The sequence below is a fragment of the Schistocerca piceifrons genome, chromosome 3, assembly GCF_021461385.2.
Source record: "Schistocerca piceifrons isolate TAMUIC-IGC-003096 chromosome 3, iqSchPice1.1, whole genome shotgun sequence".
Classification (NCBI taxonomy): Eukaryota; Metazoa; Arthropoda; class Insecta; order Orthoptera; family Acrididae; genus Schistocerca; species Schistocerca piceifrons.
The window spans coordinates 309673640-309698711 of NC_060140.1; the positions used below are offsets into that span (position 1 = coordinate 309673640).

General features: G+C 41.0%; 1 protein-coding gene across 1 annotated transcript in view; it reads right to left on the reverse strand.

The window, feature by feature from the left end:
* The window catches only part of LOC124790041 (sialin-like), a 122828-nt gene that overhangs the window by 41712 nt on the left and 56044 nt on the right, over positions 1-25072 (reverse strand). Inside the window, exons 5-7 of the mRNA XM_047257598.1 lie at positions 21227-21441; positions 18219-18371; positions 7301-7433 (exon numbers count right to left, since the gene is read on the reverse strand). Of these exons, the coding sequence (XP_047113554.1) occupies positions 7301-7433; positions 18219-18371; positions 21227-21441 (501 nt within the window). The remainder of the gene's footprint in view (positions 1-7300; positions 7434-18218; positions 18372-21226; positions 21442-25072) is intronic.

Genomic DNA, 25072 nt, shown 5'->3' on the forward strand with positions numbered 1-25072 from the left:
TGCCATCTTAGGCAATTTGTAACACTTTAAAGTAAGCATTACAAATATGGATTGTAATACGGTTATATCACTTGTTATGTATTTCACTGTTATTGTCTAACTTGCTTTCAGAAAACACTTGATAATGGCACTTTGAAGCCGAAATAATGATTGTGTAAGTGTAAATGTAACACAGTAAATAAAAAACAGTCTAATGGCGGTACTGACTTTAAAGAAATTTAACTTTGTAGTCGTTCTGTGAGACAAATGTTGAACAAGTAACATGTATCTTTATTCATTTTGGAACACAGTCTGCTGAAATTTAGTCGGTAAGGATCTTCTCGATACGGTCGGTCTTTCCTGTGAAGTCTGCCACAGTGGTTTCTATCGTTTCTGTGACACTCTTTTGTTGACTAAATAAAGCCATGACTAATTTTGCAAGGCTTTTCTGAATGTTTTCTATCTTTTCTGTTAATATAACCTGTTAAGCGTCCCAGGTGCATCCGTGGTCTGCAAGACTGAAGAAAAATCAAGACAGTTTTATAAGATTTGTCGACATGGAAAAAGCGTTCGACGAAGTAAAACGGTATGAGATTTTCAAAATTCTAAGAAAAATAGGGGTGACCTATAGGGAAACACTGGTAATGTACAACATGAATAAGAACCAAGAGGGAACAGTAAGACTGGAAGACCAAGAATGAAGTGCTCGGATTAAAAAGGATGTAAGGCAGGCATGTATTCTTTCGCCCCTACTGTTCAATCTGCACATCGAAGAACCAATGACGGAAATAAAAGAAAGGTTCAAGAGTGGGATTAAAATTCAAGATTTGCTGATGATATGGCTGTCCTCAGTGAAAGTGAAGAACAATTACACAATCTGTTGAATGGAATGAACAATCTAATATTGACTGAGAGTAAATCGAGAAAAGACGAAAGTAATGAGAAGTGGAGAAACGAGACAGCGAGAAACTTAACATCAGAATTGGATCACGAAATAGATGAAGTTAAGGAATTCTGCTACCTAGGCAGCAAAATAAACCATGACGGACGAAGCAATGAGGACAGAAAGAGCAGATTTTCACTGCCAAAACGGGCATTCCTGTCCAAGAGAAGTCAACTGGTATCAATCATTGGTCTTAATTTGGGAAAGAAATTTCTGAGAATGTACGTTTGGAACACAGCATTGTATGGTAGTGATGCAAGGATTGTGCGAAAACCGGAAAAGAAGAGTATCGAATCAGTTGAGGTGTGGTGCAACAGAATAATATTGCAAATTAGGTGGACTGGTAAGGTAAGGAATGAGGAGGTCATCCGCAGAATCGGCAAGGAAAGGAATGTAGGGAAAACATCGACAAGAAATAGTGACAAGAAGATAGAACATCTGTTAAGACATCAGAGAATAACTTCCATGGTACCAGAGGGAGCTGTAGAGGGTAGAAACTATAAAGGAAGACAGAAACTGGAATACATTCAGCTAGTAATTGAGGACATAGGCTGCAATTGCTACTCTGTAGTGGAAAGGTTGGCACAGAAGAGGAATTCGTGGCGGGCAACGGTCAGTCATAAGACTGATGACTGAAAAAAAAGTCCTACATTTTTTCTTGTGTGTGGGTTCTAGAACAGATAGCTCGGAATACCACTGAATATGGAAATAAATTTCCATCAAACACTGATCGTCTGCAAATCTCTCTCCATTTCGTAATAAGTGTACGAGGCTGTTGCCTCCCTGCGAATAGCACCACACTTCTACAAAATTTATTAGGCAGGTCATCATTAGGACTGTTTCAGTCTAATTGCATATCTCTTCGTATGTTCCGTAAGTAAGTATTTTGTTTATTAGCGATGGTCTGGAATTGTGTCGAAGCTTTTATGGACGCCTAGACGTATGGTATCAAGTGAGCTCCATTTACGGCCTATAACAAAGCAAAGTGAGTTCATACGATCTGTGCTTACAGAAGCTATTTTGGTTCCAGTTTAGTTGTTCAGTATTCCTGAAAAATCATTATACACGAAGACAGTCCGTGCAGAACTAATCAACGTATCCAGAATTTGCAGTAGCATCATCAACTTCTGGATGGCACAGGTATTAGCGTTCCGTTTAGAGTGTAGAGCCACAGCAGCTACAACGTCAAAAGACTTAAGGACACCACAACGCCATCTCCATCACCGTTACCACCACAGTCAATCATCGTCACATCACATTACCCTTTTATATAAAAAAAATTTGCTTTTTTTCTCAACTTCAACTTTGTCTTATTAACCAGCAGACTGTGGACCAGACGCCCATCCGCCCGTCAGGGAAATAATGAAATAAGAAATAAAAGTTATGTTGAATACAACAAAGACGCAAATTTGCGTTGCACTTTTTGTTGTAAGAGATAGTTGGAAATACAATAATGACAGTTTGTACCTTATTACTGGGGGGGCAGAGAAGATTAGCAGAGTTCATGAGGAAAGTGTGAAAGGGGAAGGGCAATGTTTCTAGGTCAAATTTGTGATTAAGACAGGCAATTCTGCGAGACATATGAAGGGGAGACCCTTCAAATACAGTACATGCACACTGGTATTCAGGAGGCAGGAGGAACAGATTATACCAAAATCAATTTCACACCTTCATATTTTATTCGTAGACGTTGCGTAGGATGAATAATAGGTGGTGCACCATTGCTCAAGCCAAACTTTTGACAGATGAACGAACACTAGTCAAGAATTGGTCGCAGGAGGGTTCTGAAAGCGGATTCTGTCGATAAATATTAGTCCAAGACTCCTCTTTCCGACGATTAGTTTATGTGGCTATTTCATCTCAGATAAATCCTAACGCGCATTTCTAGTAACCTGACGATTGAGACAGTTCACATAGTCAAATGGCAATGGACATTTTCTTGTATTTCCACGCATTGCAAAACATGTAGACGTCCAGGTCACAGAGTTTTCACCAAGCGTCCCTCCGATGGATATCTTACAGGTGATAATAGTTTTCTAGTAACGGAGCTTCCCTGTCTACCAAATGCTTCAAAGAGCCATAAACGTCGCCTGGAGGATACTTTACTTATATAGTATTATTCGTAAGTATTTCTGGCGTTTCAGAAAATTACTGTGGGAGAACAATTAGATATACAATGCTTGCACGTCGGTGGATAAGGCATCTCTCCATGTTTGTAAGTCACATGACAGGTGCTCAATATAGACAGCCATTTATGACACGGCAGACTTCAATATATGAATGCAATCCACTGAAGTGGTACTGTATTTTTACGGTGTACTGTGCAATGTCCTTCAGACATGCATCCATGTTTGGACGGCACTGCGTAGTCGAATGGTACTGGACATCTTCATGTATCTACATGCATTACGTTACATGTAGACGTTCAGGTCACAGGTTGGCCCAAACAAGCCTTTCTGAAGGACACTGCATAGTAAATTGTAAAAACTCAGAATGCCACGACAGGCTGCGGCAATAATAAATAAGTCTCTCCCTGTGCGCGAATCACAGCAACTGTACTACTGCAGGTCGTGGACACACTGCAAAAAATAGGGGTTTGGGTCGGTCCAGGATACGAGCTCAGATACTCAAAGTTGTCAAGGCGTCTGCTAGCGTAAAGCGGGAAATATGGGTTCGTTTCCCAGTCCAATACAATTTTTCATATGTCACTAATCAATTGTGCTGATGAAATCTAATCGTATTCGTAATTGCGAATTTGTTTCTTCTAATTGAAGTCCCTGACACAGCAGCAGCCTGATTTGGAAATCTGTTAAGTGGATTGTTGATCTGCGGGCGCGAACTAATTCTATATGACAGTGCAGAGAAGATGGTTTGTCTACATTACTGTTGTATGTGTGGTGTCTTCTTTCTGATATGCCCGAAAGGACAGACACCACACATATAACAGAAACACAGGGTGATATTTATTGAAATATATGAAATAAAATCGTCATAACTTCTGAATGGTTTGTGTTAGGATGTTCAAACTGTACGGTTGGCAGCATGATGCGAATTGGTATGCGCTGTATGGTTTGGTTTAGCGACGAAGCACACTTTCATTTGGATGGGTTCGTCAATAAGCAAAATTGGGACATTTGAGGTACTGAGAATCCGCATTTCACAGTCGGGAAGTCTCCTCACCCTCAATGGGTGACTGTGTGGTGTATAATGTCCTGTCACGGAATAATCGGTTCGAGGGAAGAAATGATGATAATAGTTACACGAATGAATATAACATATTTCATAAATGTCAGTCTTTATAATAGTGTGTTAAGCAATTTCCTTTGTACGTTCTTAGAGCAAACTGTGGGATCTGATAAGGAAGCGTCCCCTCACCAACATTCTTCAATATAGTCACAGATAACATCATAAGGAAAGTTTGCCACAGGTCAACACCAGAGGATATGGAAATCTTAGCGTTTATGTATGATATGATTATATGTGAAGACAATGAGCAGAAACTGTAAGAACTGTTAAATACCAGTCTGAGGGTAATGGAGAAAACAGGCATAAAAGTAAATTTCACAAAAAGTGAGGTAATGAAAACTAGCAGGGGAAATAAAAAATATTAACGTTGTAAGTTGTAATGGAAAACTTATTAGGGAAGTAGATGCCTTCAAATATAAAGGAAGTAATTTAACCAAGAAAGGAAACATCACAGAACAAATTTCGGAAAGGATAGAAAACTGCCCAGAATTTTATTATTGTATATCAGGCACAATTAGAAATTGCAAAATTCCTGGCAAAGCAAAGATCTTGATATACAAATCATCTACTAATTTTGACCCATGGACCAGAATGTTGCATCTGGACAAACAAATATCTGAACTGAATACAAGTGACAAAGGTGTTCTTTCTACAAGGGATTCTGTGTGGGATGAGAAAGGACGGTATAAAAAGTGAAATGACACTAAATGCACCTCAGATCGATCCCCCTAAAAGGAAGTGTGGAGAGGAATTGGGTGAAATGGTTTATCTGATTTAACAAAAAGGGAAAAGAAAGACTACCAAGAAGAACCCTGGAATGGATGGGACCTGGGAGAAGACCTCAAACAAGATGGAGAGGCCAAGTGACGGATGATGTGAATCTGAGAGTACTAGAATGGGAGGAAATGCTGAATGGTAGACTGTGAGAAAAAAGAGAACAATGGAAGAGGCTTCATGAATAACCTGCACAAGTAGAAATATTTGAGGAAGAAGAAATGTATGGCAGCAGCACAAATAGGATCAAATGTGGAGATATTAACTGGTCAGCAGACGATTCATCAATAATAAAGTTAGCATATGATATTGATGAAGGAGGTGTGGTTAGTGTGTACGGTGTGACACAAATACTCGTTGGCAGAACGAAACAGCTGACACAGGGCTGGGAAGGAGGATGGAACAATAATAACAGGTAGTGGTGTAAAATGCCTGGGCATTTATAAGTTTGGGCATATTCTAAGGATAAATGGCTGAGAAAATGCCCAACATTCATAAATGCCGAAGCATTTGTTCATTTTAAAGATTAATTGATAAGCAGCACTTATTAAAAAAATTAGGCTGATATTTTATATTCGAAAAGATCTTTTGCAACACTCCTTTAGAGATTGAGTAACCAAATTGACGGTCGGAGGAAAGCAATAGCAAACCACTTCCGTTAGGACCTTACCTAGACGGCGGTGCGGATCTCCCGCCTCGTCCCCTATGCTGCTCGGAGTATGGGACCTCATCATCATCATTCCTTGATGGCACGGTGGCTACCGAACGGTACGTGAAGGTTTTGGAAGATCATTTCATCCCCATTATCCAAAGTGACCCTGGTTTCGACAGGATGTGGTACATGCAAGACGGAGCTCGACCCCATCGAAGCAGGAGAGTGTTTGATGTCCTGGAGAAGCACTCTGGGGACAGTATTCTGGCTCTGGGGTACCCAGAGCCCACTGGCATGGGCCTCGATTGACCGCCATATTCTCCAGATCTGAACACATGCGACTCCTTTTTGTGGGGCTATATTAAAGACAAGGTGTACAGCAATAACCCCAAAACCATCGCTGAGTTGAAAACAGCCATTCGGGAGGTCATCGACAGTATCGATGTTCCGATACTTCAATGATGGGAGGCGTGTCGAACATGTCATAACCTATATCCGAATATCTGTAGCGACGATTACATTTTGACTAAAGTGGGTGTACACCGTAGCTTGTAACTAATTAGCAATTTTTTTCAATAATTGTCGCCCTAATCCGGTTTGAGTCACGGTGCGGCACAATTTTCACTTGTCATCTTGAATTATTTCACTACCCTAATGCGGCTGAAGCCGGTATTTCTTTTGCATCATTAGTCTACATGTTGTCACGTGGCTGCCCCCTCTTCCAACTACGCCACTGGGCGTATCATAAAATATAGAAATTTGGAGAGATGCCCTACTGATCTGTGTTATTTTCCTGTGTGTCTTACATTTTTCACACAGTCGTCTTCTGACACCCTGGAGCTACGTACGAATTACCCTATACGGTGAACTGTAAGGCTTCTGGAAGTTTCTGCCAAGTAAAAGCGAAGTGCCAGACCGGGACTCGAACATGGATGTCTTCCTCTGTATCCTCCTGGCAGTCATTGCGTACTAACTTAGAGCTTCTATCTATCACTGGTTCCTCTTCTGATTTTCCATACTCCACAGAGTCTCGTAATGATGGGGCAGAACAAAGAGCAAAAAACCTATTATCTCGGTAACGTCACAGAGACTGTCGTAAAGCCAAAGTGAGTGAAGTGGCGCAGTTGTGAGACACTGGCATCGCATTCGAGAAGACGGCGTTTCAATTCTCCGTGTGGACATCCAAACTTAGGTCTTCTTTTATGTCTCTAGATTGCTCTAGCTTCCCATATTGTTGCGTTCAATGGTCACGGCCGGTTTCCTTCCCCATCCTTAATCTCGTCGAGCTTATGCTCCGTCGTTAATTACCTTGTTTTCGACAAGGCCTTAAACCCAAATTTACTTTTCACCCTCGTTTTGTCGAACTCACTACTTTACCTGTTTTCCAAGGAAAAAATAATTATGGAGTTGTTTTTGCCACCTCGCGGTGGTAAGTTCAGCAGCACAACTTCGTCAGGCAGTGCCACCTGTCAGCGTTAACTAAATGTATTTCTTATCCCGCCCTCCTTAGGCTGTCTTCTTGTTTGTAATAGTGGCTGCTAGCCATCTGAAATATAATTAACTCTACGCAGCAGGAGTAATAGAGAAAGTAAAATATTAGTTACAACAGAAAATTTACTGTCTTATGCATACATCTGCGCAGTTCCGAATATCGATGTAAGTTGTTACTAATGTAAGATTTGAAATTTTAGTCAGCCAGCACTTACCGAACCCATTTACTAGGCGGAAACTGCACATTTTGGACATGCATTCTTTCCGGAGCAGGAAGTCAGTAAGCCACACAAATGCCAAACTGCCAACGCCACCAGTGATGTGTGGAATGGCTGATATGATCCCATTCTGCGGAAAAGCAGGAATACAGAGTGTTATTGACAACGTACTTCTCGACTAAACTAAGAGTCTATGCGTCATATTATTGTAGTAATAAGAAAGCCTGATCATCAAATAGCAGTTCGTGTCGCACATGCTGTGACCAGCACGCCGAAGTGTTGATACTGTAATGTCTTCTTCATTGTAGTTTCAAAAGTCAAGTGAAATAACTTGTTTCCGAATTCATCATTGTGTAATATGAAGGATTAAGACTCCAAGCGTCATTTATTCAGAAAAATAATCATCCACAATATCGTCATTCTATAGCAGTTTTGTCACACCTCACATCATATACCCACAATTACATCTACATTTAGAGGTATACTCTGAAAACCACAGTGAATTGCATGGCAGATGGTGTTCAATTGTAAGGCGTTGTAGTATATTCCTGGATTCATCACTTATAGCGTTTCTAGAAACTTACGAAGTAAGCTTTCAGGGGATAGTTGGCGTCTGTCTTCAAGCGTCTACCAGTTAAGTTCTAGCAGGATCTTACTGATGCTCTCCCACGGATCAAACAAATCTATGACAATCCGTGCTGCCCTACTTTGTATCGCTTCAACATCCCCTGTCAATCATATTTGGACCGGGTGCCACAAACTGGAACAATATTCTAGGATGGATCGTACAAGTCATTTGTATGCCATCTCCATTGTAGACTTATTGCATTTCCCTTGTATTCTACCAATGAACCGCAGTCTGGCACCTATTTTATAGTAGTCATAGCATACCATAGAGTGGCGCGAAATATGTGGTAGAAAGTACTGTCTACAGTAGTTTAATTACACGCCATAAATGATTCTCCTTGTGATATTGTTGTACTGTACCTTTGAAAATGCTATAGCTCACACACTAATTTCTCAAATCACATTCCAGAATGGAAGCACTAACATTGGAACAACAGCCGACCGAAGTGGCCGAGCGGTTCTAGGCGCTACAGTCTGGAACCGCGCGACCGCTACGGTCGCAGGTTTGAATCCTGCCTCGGGCATGGTTGTGTGTGATGTCCTTAGTTTAGTTAGGTTTAAGTAGTTCTAAGTTCTAGGGGACTGATGACCTCAGAAGTTAAGTCCCATAGTGCTCCCGAGCCATTTGCACCATTGAAACAGCGGTACCTCGAAACCACACGTTCACGCCAGTGCTCCACTTTATCCACAAAAAGTCACTGTTTGGTGAGAAATTTGTGCACAATGCATTATTAGACCCAAATTTGTTGAGAAATCTGTCACAGAAGAAAAATACAAGCAAGTCTTGCATCATGAATTAGTACTGGCTGCACGAGGCCGCCGAATGCAGTGGAACTGCTGGTTCATACAGAATGACTCACGTCCACGCCGTACTGCAGACGTCTTCCTTTTCTTCAAGCGACGTTTAGATACCAGATCGACGACCTAGACACCTTACCATTCCTTGGAAATGGTGTTGAACTGCGCCCCCATAATCTCGATCTTAACCCGTAAGATAATTTATTATGTGGCTCTCGAAAAGACAGAATCTCAAAGATTCCCTGCAACACTCCAGGATCTTCGTACTGCAATTTTTAGAGATATTCGTGCAGCAGAAAATGATATTCTTCCGTAGACATACATTGCTTTAGACTTGCAATACCACGGACGTTAAACAACAAAGGAGATGGCGCCATGGAGGTAAGAAAAGAAAGGAGATGGCACTATAGACTTAAGCTGTATGTTGTTTTCAAGCCAGAGTGGACGGGACCTGCCGCCATTTTAAACAATCCAAAACATTAGCAGACTACTGTTTACAGTTGCTTCTTGTTCATTATTTCTGTCATGTGCACACAACAACTGGTTTAAACACTATAAATTACAGTGCTTACGTGAACAACGTAGTGTCACTAAGGCAATTTCGATTTTTTTTCTATTCTCGAATGCGTTTTTGCTCTAGTAATACGACACTTTTGGCCTCATTAATGTAACTTGTTTTTCGTTGACAAATTTCGGATAACCAAGAAGAGACGGATGTGATGCGAAAAGGATGCTTTCGTAATCCATTTAATTCCACTTCTAGTGCAGTTATCGATAGCAAATGAAGCTGAACAGCGAACTTACTGGTGCTGCTTCTTGTTTGTCACATTTTCAGCTTTTAACTCGTAGGCTCAACATTTTAATGCCCAAGTTTGCAAAAAAGACTTCCGTACGCCTTCTTTGTTAGCCCATAAAAGTGTGCAATGAGAAAGAAGCAAGGCATGCTATCGTATCTTGTGTATGTCAACAACGAAAACGATTATTGAAATGTCAATGAAACAAAACTGCGTATTTGGTTGATAGGAAATCTAACGTTAAGTGACAGAAATACAGTAACTGCACTACAATAAAAGTAAACAACGCAAGCAAAATTTGTGTATACAGAAGAAAATATTGCTTGAAAGGCTCCAACTACGAATTAAATTTGAATCCCTTAAACCCTAACAGCCATATGAAACTTGGCTTCTTGCTCCGGCCAGAGAACCGTGCAATGTGTGATGCTTGTGGCTTACAGATACCTGTGCGTGAGTTTTATTTTCCGACCAGCAGGCCGTAGCCGATTTACCGAATATCTGCCCTCTCTTTTTAGTAATGTTCAAACGAACATGATTAGAGTTGTAAAGTTTTGGGAATTGACCAACATTTTCCCAAGATTTTAGGGCGATGATTTTAATGTGTTAACAGGGTGACTGGCTCACCCATATTTTTGTAATTGTTCAGCAAGTTACTTTTGCCTGGGCCTTTCTTTTAGCTCCTTTGTCGTTTTACTTTTGTTTTAATCTTATGTATAGCTATTTTCACCCTTTCTCATTTGTTTTAGAGCATGTAAGGTAGAGTGACTGGGTGCTCGATTCGAGTGCATGAGTGTGGAACGATGTTCGAGATTTTTAACCACATTCGTTTGTCTTAAGAAGTGTTAGGGCGCTGATGACCTCGCTGTTGAGCGCCCATAAGCTCCAAATATCATCATGTTGTTGTGGTCTTCAGTCCTGAGACTGGTTTGATGCAGCTCTCCCTGCTACTCTATCCTGTGCAAGCTCCTTCATCTCCCAGTACCTACTGAAACCTACATCCTTCTGAATCTGCTTAGTGTATTCATCTCTTGGTCTCCCACTACGATTTTTACCCTCCACGCTGCCCTCCAATGCTAAATTTGTGATCCCTTGATGCCTCAGGACATGTCCTACAAACCGATCCTTCCTTCTAGTCAAGTTGTGCCACAAACTACTCTTCTCCCCAATCCTATTCAATACCTCCTCATTAGTTACGTGATCTACCCACCTAATCTTCAACATTCTTCTGTAGCACCACATTTCGAAAGCTTCTATTCTCTTCTTGTACAAACTATTTATTGTCCATGTTTCACTTCCATACATGGCTACACTCCATACAAATACTTTCAGAAACGACTTCCTGACACTTAAATCTATACTCGATGTTAACAAATTTCTCTTCTTCAGAAACGCTTTCCTTGCCATTGCCAGTCTACATTTTATATCCTCTCTACTTCGACCATCATCAGTTATTTTGCTCCCCAAATAGCAAAACTCCTTTACTACTTTAAGTATCTCATTTCCTAATCTAATTCTCTCAGCATCACCCGACTCAATTCAACTATATTCCATTATCCTCGTTTTGCTTTTGTTGATGTTCATCTTATATCCTCCTTTCAAGACACTGTCCATTCCGTTCAACTGCTCTTCCAAATCCTTTGCTGTCTCTGACAGAATTACAATGTCATCAGCGAACCTCAAAGTTTTTATTTCTTCTCCATGGATTTTAATACCTACTCAAAATTTTTCTTTTGTTTCCTTTACTGCTTGCTCAATATACAGATTGAATAACATCGGGGAGAGGCTACAACCCTGTCTCACTCCTTTCCCAACCACTGCTTCCCTTTCATGCCCCTCGACTCTTATCACTGTCATCTGATTTCTGTACAAATTGTAAATAGCCTTTCGCTCCCTGTATTTTACCCCTGCCACCTTTATAATTTGAAAGAGAGTATTCCAGTCAACATTGTCAAAAGCTTTCTCTAAGTCTACAAATGCTAGAAACGTAGGTTTGCCTTTCCTTAATGTTTCTTCTAAGATAAGTCGTAAGGACAGTATTGCCTCACGTGTTCAAACATTTCTACGGAATCCAAACTAATCTTCCCCGAGGTCGGCTTCTACCAGTTTTTTCATTCGTCTTAAATAATTCGCGTTAGTATTTTGCAGCCGTGACTTATTAAACTGATAGTTCGGTAATTTTCACATCTGTCAACACCTGCTTTCTTTGGGACTGGAATTATTATATTCTTCTTGAAGTCTGAGGATATTTCGCCTGTCTCGTACATCATGCTCACCAGATGGTAGAGTTTTGTCAGGGCTGGCTCTCCCAAGGCCGTCAGTAGTTCTAATGGAATGTTGTCTACTCCCAGGGCCTTGTTTCGACTCAGGTCTTTCAGTGCTCTGTCAAACTCTTCACGCAGTATCGTATCTCCCATTTCGTCTTCATCTACATCCTCTTCAATTTCCATCATATTGTCCTCAAGTACATCGCCCTTGTATAAACCCTCTATATACTCCTTCCACCTTTCTGCTTTCCCCTCTTTGCTTAGAACTGGGTTTCCATCTGAGCTCTTGATATTCATACAAGTGGCTCTCTTTTCTCCAAAGGTCTCTTTAATTTTCCTGTAGGTAGTATCTATCTTACCCCTGGTGAGATAAGCCTCTACATCCTTAGATTTGTCCTCTAGCCGTCCCTGCTTAGCCATTTTTCACTTCCTGTCCATCTCATTTTTGAGACGTTTGTATTCCTTTTTGCCTGCTTCATTTATTGTATTTTTATATTTTCTCCTTTCATCCATTAAATTCAATATTTCTTCTGTTACCCAAGGATTTCTACTAGCCCTCGTCTTTTTACCTACTTGATCCTCTGCTGCCTCCACTACTTCATCCCTCACAGCTACCCATTCGTCTTCTACTGTATTTCTTTCCCCCATTCCTGTCAATTGTTCCCTTATGCTGTCCCTGAAACTCTGTACAACCTCTGGCTTAGTCAGTTTATCCAGGTCCCATCTCCTTAAATTCCCACCTTTTTGCAATTTCTTCAGTTTTAATCTACAGTTCATAACCAATAGATTGTGGTCAGAGTCCACATCTGCCCCTGGAAATGTCCTACAGTTTGAAACCTGGTTCCTAAATCTCTGTCTTACCATTATATAGTCTATCTGATACCTTTTAGTATCTCCAGGATTCTTCCATGCATACAACCTTCTTTTATGATTCTTGTACCAAGTGTTAGCTATGATTAAGTTATGCTCTGTGCAAAATTCTAACAGACGGCTTCCTCTTTCATTTCTTAGCCCCAATCCATATTCACCTACTATGTTTCCTTCTCTCCCTTTTCCTACTGTCGAATTCCAGTCACCCATGACTATTAAATTATCGTCTCCCTTCACTACCTGAATAATTTCTTTTATCTCATCATACATTTCTTCAATTTCTTCGTCATCTGCAGTGCTAGTTGGCATATAAACTTGTACTACTGTAGTAGGCATGGGCTTCGTGTCTATCTTGGCCACTATAATACGTTCACTATGCTATTTGTAGTAGCTTACCCGCACTCCTATTTTTTTTATTCATTATTAAACCTACTCCTGCATTACCCCTATTTCATTTTGTATTTATAACCCTGTATTCACCTGTCCAGAAGTCTTGTTCCTCCTGCCACCGAACTTCACTAATTCCCACTATATCTAACTTGAACCTATCCATTTCCCATTTTAAATTTTCTAACCTACCTGCCCGATTAAGGGATCTGACATTCCACGCTCCGATCCGTAGAATGGCAGTTTTCTTTCTCCTCATAACGACGTCCTCCTGAGTAGTCCCCGCCCGGAGATCCGAATGGGGGACTATTTTATCTCCGGAATATTTTACCCAAGAGGACGCCATCATCATTTAACCATACAGTAAAGCTGCATGCCCTCGGGAAAAATTACGGCTGTAGTTTCCCCTTGCTTTCAGCCGTTCGCAGCACCACAACAGCAAGGCCGTTTTGGTTAATGTTACAAGGCCAGATCAGTCAATCATCCATACTGTTGCCCCTGCAACTACTGAAAAGACTGCTGCCCCTATTCAGGAACCACACGTTTGTCTGGCCTCTCCACAGATACCCCTCCGTTGTGGTTGCACCTACGGTACGGCTACCTGTATCGTTGAGGCACGCAAGCCTCCCCACCAACGGCAAGGTCCATGGTTCATGGGGGGATGAATATCATCATAATCATCGTTTAAACTTAAGTTACGATCGGATCGATTACCACACCCGCAAACGACGCAAGCTGACACTTTTGATGTAAAAACTACGTCTCTACACAATCAAAGCACCAGATGCTATTTGGGATACTATAACGAAATCAATAAACATCCCGAACGTTCGAAACTGAGCACAAGCAAGTCAGGGTAACGTCACAGGGAAGTATAATCGTGGTGAACCATGGAAGTAATAAATGCGATGAACCTAATGTTTTGGAATATAAAAGTAGGCGGACATTGGCTTCAAATTTGTGACGTAATGACAACTCCCTTCTTCTTTTTAACCTCCTGGGCAATACCGTATACAGTATAACTGATCGCAATATGGCGGCGAGAGCCAAGTTGTTTGTTTACTGACAAAATAGAGTAAGAAATGGGGATAAACTGGTATCACTACGTTACCATACAGAGTTTTGACATAGTGGTCAATACATCCGTTGTGTTTGGCTGTAATTTTTCGTACAGCAGACGGAAGACACAAGGAAAGGTAGACGTACCAGTGCAAGCATAACCAGAAACATCTTACGTGCTTTTACAATTGTACTGTATATAAGCTTAAAAATTACATTACAGTTTGCATTATTTGAAATATCGGCAGTGTTTAAATAGTTTATGTTTAGTAAAATTAGTGTTAAGAGACGTAGCTTAATCATGTGTTTTTCACCAATTCTGATCAACTTCGGCTTTCTTTCAAATAGTACGCTAGTTATGAAAGTGTCCCTATAAATAGAAGGTGCTGATTGTCGTTGATTATAAGTGTGTCTTTATTCATTTGAGCATTCTTACGAAAACTACAATATGCTTTAAACGCGTGTGTATGTACCTTGATGTCCTTCTTATAAGAGGATTCTACAGTGTAAGTGTTATATTACCCTCCGCCACGCACCGTATGGTGGATTGCAGAGTATGTATGTAGATGTAGAATTCAACTAGTACACAAATATTTGCTCAGTTGCTGAACTAGTGTGGACCACCTCGTAAAGCTTACAACATTTCGTTTCAGAAAATCGTAGTAGTACCACGCAGAAACCTCCTGACGCCGCCATGTTAACTCACCAAGCGCCAGGTTTCAATGAAAGATAAGTTTTTGCCAGTTCAGTAATGTATGTCTGTATATTCTTCAGAAAGTCTTCACAGAATTAAGTTCGGGGCTCTAAACACTTATTGCTGCAGAAGGGAACCACTTTGAAAACATTTTGTATTAAATCTGAGGTTGTCTGCTGTAGCATAAATACACTCCTGGAAATTGAAATAAGAACACCGTGAATTCATTGTCCCAGGAAGGGGAAACTTTATTGACACATTCCTGGGGTCAGATACATCACATGATCACACTGACAGAACCACAGGCACATAGACACAGGCAACAGAGCATGCACAATGTCGGCACTAGTACAGTGTATATCCACCTTTCGCAGCAATGCAGGCTCCTATTCTCCCATGGAGACGATCGTAGAGATGCTGGATGTAGTCCTGTGGAACGGCTTGCCATGCCATTTCCACCTGGCGCCTCAGTTGGACCAGCGTTCGTGCTGGACGTGCAGACCGCGTGAGACGACGCTTCATCCAGTCCCAAACATGCTCAATGGGGGACAGATCCGGAGATCTTGCTGGCCAGGGTAGTTGACTTACACCTTCTAGAGCACGTTGGGTGGCACGGGATACATGCGGACGTGCATTGTCCTGTTGGAACAGCAAGCTCCCTTGCCGGTCTAGGAATGGTAGAACGATGGGTTCGATGACGGTTTGGATGTACTGTGCACTATTCAGTGTCCCCTCGACGATCACCAGTGGTGTACGGCCAGTGTAGGAGATCGCTCCCCACACCATGATGCCGGGTGTTGGCCCTGTGTGCCTCGGTCGTATGCAGTCCTGATTGTGGCGCTCACCTGCACGGCGCCAAACACGCATACGACCATCATTGGCACCAAGGCAGAAGCGACTCTCATCGCTGAAGACGACACGTCTCCATTCGTCCCTCCATTCACGCCTGTCGCGACACCACTGGAGGCGGGCTGCACGATGTTGGGGCGTGAGCGGAAGACGGCCTAACGGTGTGCGGGACCGTAGCCCAGCTTCATGGAGACGGCTGCGAATGGTCCTCGCCGATACCCCAGGAGCAACAGTGTCCCTAATTTGCTGGGAAGTGGCGGTGCGGTCCCCTACGGCACTGCGTAGGATCCTACGGTCTTGGCGTGCATCCGTGCGTCGCTGCAGTCCGGTCCTTGGTCGACGGGCACGTGCACCTTCCGCCGACCACTGGCGACAACATCGATGTACTGTGGAGACCTCACGCCCCACGTGTTGAGCAATTCGGCGGTACGTCCACCCGGCCTCCCGCATGCCCACTATACGCCCTCGCTCAAAGTCCGTCAACTGCACATATGGTTCACGTCCACGCTGTCGCGGCATGCTACCAGTGTTAAAGACTGCGATGGAGCTCCGTATGCCACGGCAAACTGGCTGACACTGACGGCGGCGGTGCACAAATGCTGCGCAGCTAGCGCCATTCGACGGTTAACACCGCGGTTCCTGGTGTGTCCGCTGTGCCGTGCGTGTGATCATTGCTTGTACAGCCCTCTCGCAGTGTCCGGAGCAAGTATGGTGGGTCTGACACACCGGTGTCAATGTGTTCTTTTTTCCATTTCCAGGAGTGTATTATAACTAGAATATATCATCCGATATTACGTCGTAGTAGGCAAGAACTTTCTAAGACCTGTTTTTCGCCACCCGTATGCCTTACATTTCTGAATATTTTAAGTGAGTTGCCAGTCTGTACATCACTTTGACAGTATTTGTGCAGCTATTTTCAACAGTAGGGGAGATTGCTATACCTAGGAACTGTTTGCAGACTTTTGCCTCTAGCAAGCCATCTAATAGACGTATATAGAACCAGGGGTTCAAGGATGCAACAGTATTTCGTATATAAATAATGATTTTGGTAGGACGGAGTCAGGCTTCGTGCAGCCGCTCGTGCAACAGCATTGGACCGTTCTCACAGAAGATGGCACGTTGTTGTAGACGGAGAAGGCGTACTTGCCCTACAGTGTATAAAGCCATCGATAATATGGTGATTAATACTGGGAACTACGTAGGTGCACAAGTGATTTTACTGAAATGATAGCATTCACTTTGAGGTACTTTGTGTCTGTGCGTTGCACTCGAGAAGATCTTGTCAATAATGTAGTTGGTTATCTCCAATAATCAGGAACCGAAACCAAATTAAGAAGAAATATTATCAAAAACCAGTTTAAGTTAAGAAATTTTGAAAAAGTAGCTATTAGGAACCAACACAAATTCCATTTTCGAGGCGCGTAAAATTGTTAAGAGTGCAATGACACTTAGTTCATTTTGGAATATAACGTGTCCCACGGTAGAAAATCTTTTGTCTTTTTAAGGTACAAGTTGGTGTACGACCGACGAAGTATAGTTTAACCGTCCACACATTATGTAACTAGTTTTAAAAATATACAGAATTTTCCACACCCTAAAGCGCTGTAACTGAACAATTAAGTTTCCTCCGAGTAGCTTTAATATACTATACAACACTTAAATATGTAGAACTCGTATTATTTACAATCGCTGCACAAGACGCAATCTCATACCTCACCACAACAAAACAGAAGAAAATGCGTACAACATTTTCGAGGCGCGTAAAATTGTTAAGAGTGCAATGACACTTAGTTCATTTTGGAATATAACGTGTCCCACGGTAGAAAATCTTTTGTCTTTTTAAGGTACAAGTTGGTGTACGACCGACGAAGTATAGTTTAACCGTCCACACATTATGTAACTAGTTTTAAAAATATACAGAATTTTCCACACCCTAAAGCGCTGTAACTGAACAATTAAGTTTCCTCCGAGTAGCTTTAATATACTATACAACACTTAAATATGTAGAACTCGTATTATTTACAATCGCTGCACAAGACGCAATCTCATACCTCACCACAACAAAACAGAAGAAAATGCGTACAACATTCTCGCCTACTTCATTATAGATAACTGCATCATCTGCAAAAAGTTTGAGCTTATTATTAATATTATCTGCAGGATCATTAATATACAAAATGAACAGCAAGTATTCTAATACATTTCCTGGGTCACAACCGATTTAACTTCAAAATGTGTCGATGAATCTCTATACAAAGAGTATGCAGTGTCCTCCTCACCAGAAAATCCTCAGCCCAGTCACAAATCTCACTCGATATGCCATATGATAGTACTTTCGAAAATAGACTGTGTGGTACCAATGACATACACCGAAACTCACCAAATGTGTTACACAAGAAACACCATTCTAGAGTCCGCATGGGTAAATTTCTGTGTACGCACATGCACAGTATATTAGCATTATTCATAACAAACAGCGATCATCTTGCGGAAATGAAACACTACAGCAAAAAAATCTGTATTACTGTAGATTACTCTTTCAGTTATGGAAGAAGCACTGTTATGTGACTCACGCTGCGGATATCGAAGTGCAAGACTTGAGCGATGTACTGCGGCAGCGACGTGATGAGCAGATAGAAGATCCAGTCGAAAGTAACCATGATTGCGACGAGAGCCCAGACAGCCGGCGATGACATAATGCTCTTCCATGGCACAGGCAGGTTCTTCTGTAACACCAAAGACGCAACACCGTCAACCTTATACTCTTCAGTAACGTTCACGTAGTTCCCAAAGTTAAAGGGTAACTGAACGATTTTATGAAATCTGGATTAATGCACCGAGCTATCTGAGGCAGTGGTTAGCACACTGGAGTCGCATTCGGGAAGATGACGGTTCTGATCCCCATCTGCCCAACCAGAGTTAGGTTTCCCGTGGTTTCCCTAAATTGCCCCTGGCTAACCCAGAAGCTGTGATTGTCAAGGGACACGGCTGATTTCTTTCCTCATCCTTCCCTAATCAAGCTCCTGTTCATCTCTAATGACCACTTTGCCGACGGGAAGTTAAACTCAAATATTCCATTTCCATATGTTTTCTGGTTCAATTGCGTAATTACCGATTATGTACAATATTTGACAAGGACAGTTCCCTGTGGCTGATTTGTTGACGCATTATGATAGCGCAGCCGGACAGCTTATCTAGGATCTGTGCTTGGAGCTGGGGTAGAGCAGTGTATGGTAAGGGTTCGATGAAAGAGTTGGGTTCAATGCCCCATCGACGACGAGGCCACTAAAGAAAGAACACAAGCTCGATGTGGACAGTGGGGAAGCATGGGTCATTTTCAAACGGACCTTCTCACCCTTGACCGCAATCGATTCAGGCTAACCACGGAAAATATAAATATCGATGCCTTGCAGAAAATAAAGGCGAAACGCGTATGGCACTAAAATTGTGTTTTATTCAGTTGCTGTCAGACGGTCCATAAGTGAATGCCTTGCAGAAAATAAAGGCGAAACGCGTATGGCACTAAAATTGTGTTTTATTCAGTTGCTGTCAGACGGTCCATAAGTGAAAATCATACCGTAGTATTACGCGCAACTGAGGAGGACAGGACCAAAAAATTGAAGATAAATATCGATGACTGGAAGGCGATTTGAGCCACAGTTTTCTTGAATATAAGACCAATCCTATAAGAAAGGTTTTACCTGGATCGATACACGTTGCCGTCGAAATGACCGTAGCACACATCGCGAAGACACATTATCCTATGCCATATTGCCTGATCTGGGGGGAGGGGGAGTCTACATCTACATCTACATCTACATTTATACTCCGCAAGCCACCCAACGGTGTGTGGCGGAGGGCACTCCAATTAAACTGCCAGTGTATGACTTGCTGCTGATCGTATGTTAATAGACCACTTTACTAGTGCTTCCAGGTTACTTTTCGCTGTCATACTGAAGAAGCATACACGTGAAACTTCCTACGTTCCTAATCAGACCACATCAAGAAATGCGCTATTGGCCAACTGGAAAGACGTCATTTCAAACTCTTTTCTTCCTGTAATCTCTTTTTTATACTTAAAACAATTCTAATATAAAACATCTTCATTCTTTAAAAGTTAGACATTTGTCTGTTACAACCTCTTGCTCAGTTCCTATATTATCTCTGCTTTGTTTCTGTTCCATCTCTCCAAGGTTTTTTGGTCTGTCCACTGATCTTTTCCTGTTGGTGGATATCTAATTATTGTCGTAGGCATTCTATTTTTATTCATACTTCTGACATGATCTCTCCATTTACTTTTAATCTCCTTAATCTGTTTATTTACGCTTTTAAGTCCTAGTTCTTGTCTGATTAAGACTTATCGCGAAATTAAATGAAATAATGACCCAGTAAAAATGATGGATTGAATGGTGATTGATTAACGCAAAAATCTGCAATAATCCCATACTGTATCATAAAAAATTCTAATTTATGTTCAACTGCCAAAACAGTTTCAGCAGGAAAAATACCACATAACGCAGTTAAAAGAATCAAAAACAATGCATAAAAATAATTTATATCAATTTAAATATCAACTTTAATATTAAAATGTTTTGTATAAAAATAGGTTAAATAGATTTATAGATTTAAATAGCAGGAGCATAATACAAACTGTACTCTATGAAAATGACGGCATAATGCTCAAAATTGTATTCTGGAAAAATTGAAAATATTATCTTCATATTTCTCCATATTGGTCTCATTTAGAAGCTAATTTAAATTAACATTTTATAACCACTGATTTTTAAAACCAGCAGGTGAAATTTCCTACCATCATGAAAAAGCCTAACAATTACAACTTATATAAATGACTCATTTAGTGATATATATTTTTAAGACGCACAGGGTAGAGATTGATTTTTGACGTACCGTTGACGACGGGGAGGTTAGGTAAAGAGCCCAAGTTCGGATTTTTTAGGGATAAGGAAGGAAATCGATCGTAACATTCTCAGTGGTACCATTAAGAATTTTGCCTCTTATTTACTCAACGCACAAAACACAGATGACGACTTGAACACCACGTCTCCTGACCGTGAGTTCAGTGACAATTCTCTCTGTTTCTCGGTGGTCAGTGTCTGTTACTGCAAAGCGATGGCGTAATAAAATGGCTCTTAGGTTGCTACGAACATTTACATTTTTAAGTCAGCGTTGGAGTGATAGCTTATACATGGCAAGCACTATCTTGTTGACGGCGTTCAGCTTACTAGGTTCTGACGACTCTATGACAATGTGTCTGACGAATATAACAAGAAAAATACAAATAATAGTAAAATTCAAAAATGAGGAGCATGTCTGATCAACTTTAAACTTTGTCTTTGGTAGAGACAGCACCACAACTGTAGTAAAGCGGCTGACAAGTTTGAGGTATTTTTATGCGAAATGGCAAATGTGATTTAAAAAAATAGTATGGTAAACCTCTCACAACTTTCAGCTAGCAGAGGCCGTATGGGACACCTGCAGACCGTCACAACAGGGAAATTACAGTAAATTTACAAGGTCATTATTTTGTGGCACAGGAAGAGGTAGTGAATGGGTATGTTACCTTAGCAGCTGACCGTATTGTAGCCTTGATGTAGTTGCGTTCGGCTGGGTCGATGTACGGGTGCTGCGACGGCGAATCTGCAGCCTGGAAGAACCAAGGCACGCACCACAGTAGTCCGACGCCTCCGAAAACGTAGAAGGGAAGCGGCCAGCCACCGACGGTCTCGCACAGAACGCCCGTCACCGCCATGGATACGAGGGTGCCAATAAATATCCCTGTCGGCAAACAAACGACACAGCAGCTCTGTAACAACAGGAAATACTCACTGCACATTACAGTCAGACGTATGATTTCTTAAAGTTACTTTTGAAGTTTCTGTGTAACAACTATGAGCATCTAGCATGTAAGTTCCATAGGCTATAAACTAAAGTACAGGCCGTAGATAAAGTTACGATTCATTTCCCATCCACTTAATGCCGTTACGATAAACCAACTGTTTTAAGAAGGATGTTCCATCATAACCTCACTTTCACAACACGCAACACTGGCAACACACGTAATTTTTGCTCCGACGTCCACACTAAACTGAATGCATTTGATAAGGGAGTCTCAGTACAGAAATAATCAGCCAGGGGCGCTGCAGTAGACTCACTTGCTACGAGCAGTCGATTGAAAGAAGAAAGTCGCACGTGCAGCTTGATTAGAGGCGGGCTTTGGCAGTACCTGTTTTCTGGACGTAAAACAGCGTCAAAGCCATCTGGGATACGAGTCGACTTTTGAGGGGGAGAACCGCTGTTTCCAAGCGATGTGGGTCCTCGTGTTTAGCTTTCAGCCCAGTAAATTCGACCAGAGGTTCCCTATTTAACTCGTCTTTCACTAATACTGTTTTCTTTTTGTTTAGAAGTGAGATGTTCTGTTTGATGTCTTCTAGGAAACCTGAGGTATCAGACCGGGTAGGGATGTCATTATTGGTATCATCATGAATATTTGGAGGTTAATATGATAAAATAAACTTTTAGGTTCAGTATAACACAGTTTAACATATGTTATAGAAAATTTTTCAATATATCTAGCCATAGGGAATGTCAACAGGATGAATCTTTGAATTGTCTAAAATAATTATTCCAATTTCTGTTAGTTAATCAAACACAACATCAAGTTTATTCAATTAAATAGCAATAAGATTTTCCTTAAGTATACACTTTTCTTCTTCATTTTACCAAATATGCAGTTATTCATATGTTTCAAAAATTCTTTCTGAAATCATTGCCGGCCGGAGTGGCCGTGCGGTTCTAGGCACTACAGTCTGGAGCCGAGCTACCGCTATGCTCGCAGGTTCGAATCCTGAATCGGGCATGGATGTGTGTGACGTCCTTAGGTTAGTTAGGTTTAATTAGTTCTAAGTTCTAGGCGACTGATGACCTTAGACGTTAAGTCGCATAGTGCTCAGAGCCATTTTTTGAAATCATAATTGTATTCACCCTTTTCTGTGCATTTACCTCAACGTATAGTTTCACCTAGGGAGGTTGTTAAATGATAAAATTTTATAAACCTTTTTATTAATTCCAATTTATGATGCAACCATTGTTTTAAATTTCTTTAGTGAGTAATATAGTCTTTTTCTGTTTTCCATCATTCCTTAGTTGTTTCAAAATTCGCGGAGGAATGTTCCGTCTACGCAACTAATTGAAGGCAGTTTATTTATTGCTGTACAATTTTCGCTTCTTTTAGTTGTGAAGCATCTTCAGTGGCCTGTAACACATGTTTCTTTATATACACATAATAAATTTATTATGTGGTAGTTACAATATGTTATTATGCTACGTTCTGTCATATTTTTCTCTTGTTTGGCAAGTTAGAATCAACTTTTGTAACACAAATTTAGTGATCTGAAATCATTGTTCGGTGTTACTTACGATTATCAACACTGTTAGCCCATGTGTGTGATCCTGGGGATGTATTCATTATTCTCCATGTTCCAGTTGGCCAATTTCCGGAGTTTTTTTAACGTTTTTCAACGTATATATGTTTCAACACACCTCATACATTACTTGACATTTTGTGTTGAACATGTGTCTGTTTACAGTGTGTAGTATTGCCAACTGTAGCTGTATGTTTACCTTTTGACTTTTGTTTGTGTTGTGTGTGTGGTTTGATTTTTTCCATTTGTTTTGTGTATGTGTCTGTGTGTGGGTATTTGTACATGTGTGTGTGAATATGTGTGTCGTTCTTTGTGGGAGCCTGATTTTTTTAATCGATATTTGTGTGTGTGTGCGTGTGCGTATTGAACACATTGCAGCAAGAACACTGCAATATACACAGAACAAATACAAACGAAAAATGAGAACACTCACTTGCAAAAATAACCAGAAACATAATCCCAACAAAGTACAACACACCCACCATCAAAATTTCACCCAAAACTAATAAATCTCACAGATACAGAATTAATGGAGAAAGAAACACAGCTATTAGAGAAGCATCAGTAGAAAAATAGATAACCACTACATAGAAAATCTGATTATAGAAACAGAAATCATGCTGACAGACGAAGAGAGATAAGAAAATAACACTGCAAATATGGGGCTTACACAAGAACTTGTGAAGAAAGAAATAAGCAACATTATCACCATCTCAAAGAAAGAGCAAAACAGAAAACAGCACCAAAAAGAAAGGAAAAGTAGAAGCCAACAACATCACACTCACAAGAGCTGATAAAGGAAACAGCATTACACACAACAGTATATGGAAAAAAACTAGAGACTTGATCTCCTCTAACAATATCACAAAACTCAAATCTGATCCAACAGCACTTTCCCAGACATACAAAATAAACAGCCTCAATGACATTAGATACATACTAAAGTACAAATAAAAACAATACATCACAGAGAAGAACCCAAAAGCACCATCACTCAGAAGCCAACCCAAGGTCCACAAACACCTTAATCTGTTCAGGCCTATTATTAATTCCATGAATGCACCATCTAACCATATGGCAAAACACATGAACAAAATCATAATGCAACATTTTGACATGAAGAACAGCAGAACAGTGAAAGACACAAATGAACTCATAAAACAAATAAAAGATACAAACAGCATCATTCATCTCTTTTGATGTAGAGAACATGTACACCTCAATATCCACTGCAGACACAATAAAACTAATTGAAGAATACTTACTGGCATACAAAACACTACCTGCAGCCAACATAACTAAACCCATCAAAGCAATGCACCTTAAAATTACTTCTAATTTGAAAAAGAACTTTACTTATATGAAGATGGGCTTCCAATGGGATTCCCAATATCAGGAACATTGGCAAACATATTCATCAACCACACAGAAAATTGTAGCGAAATTCAGGAAGATCTGCAGCGGATAGACACTTGGTGCAGGGAGTGGCAACTGACCCTTAACATAGACAAATGTAATGTATTGCGAATACATAGAAAGAAGGATCCTTTATTGTATGATTATATGATAGCGGAACAAACACTGGTAGTAGTTACTTCTGTAAAATATCTGGGACTATGTGTGCGGAACGATTTGAAGTGAAGTGATCATATAAAATTAATTGTTGGTAAGGCGGGTACCAGGTTGAGATTCATTGGGAGAGTCCTTAGAAAATGTAGTCCATCAACAAAGGAGGTGGCTTTCAAAACACTCGTTCGACCTATACTTGAGTATTGCTCATCAGTGTGGGATCCATAGCAGATCGGGTTGACGAAGGAGACAGAGAAGATCCAAAGAAGAGCGGCGCGTTTCGTCGCAGGGTTATTTGGTAACTGTGATAGCGTTATGGAGATGTTTAGCAAACTCAAGTGGCAGACTCTGCAAGAGAGGCGCTCTGCATCGCGGTGTAGCTTGCTCGCCAGATTTCGAGAGGGTGCGTTTCTGGA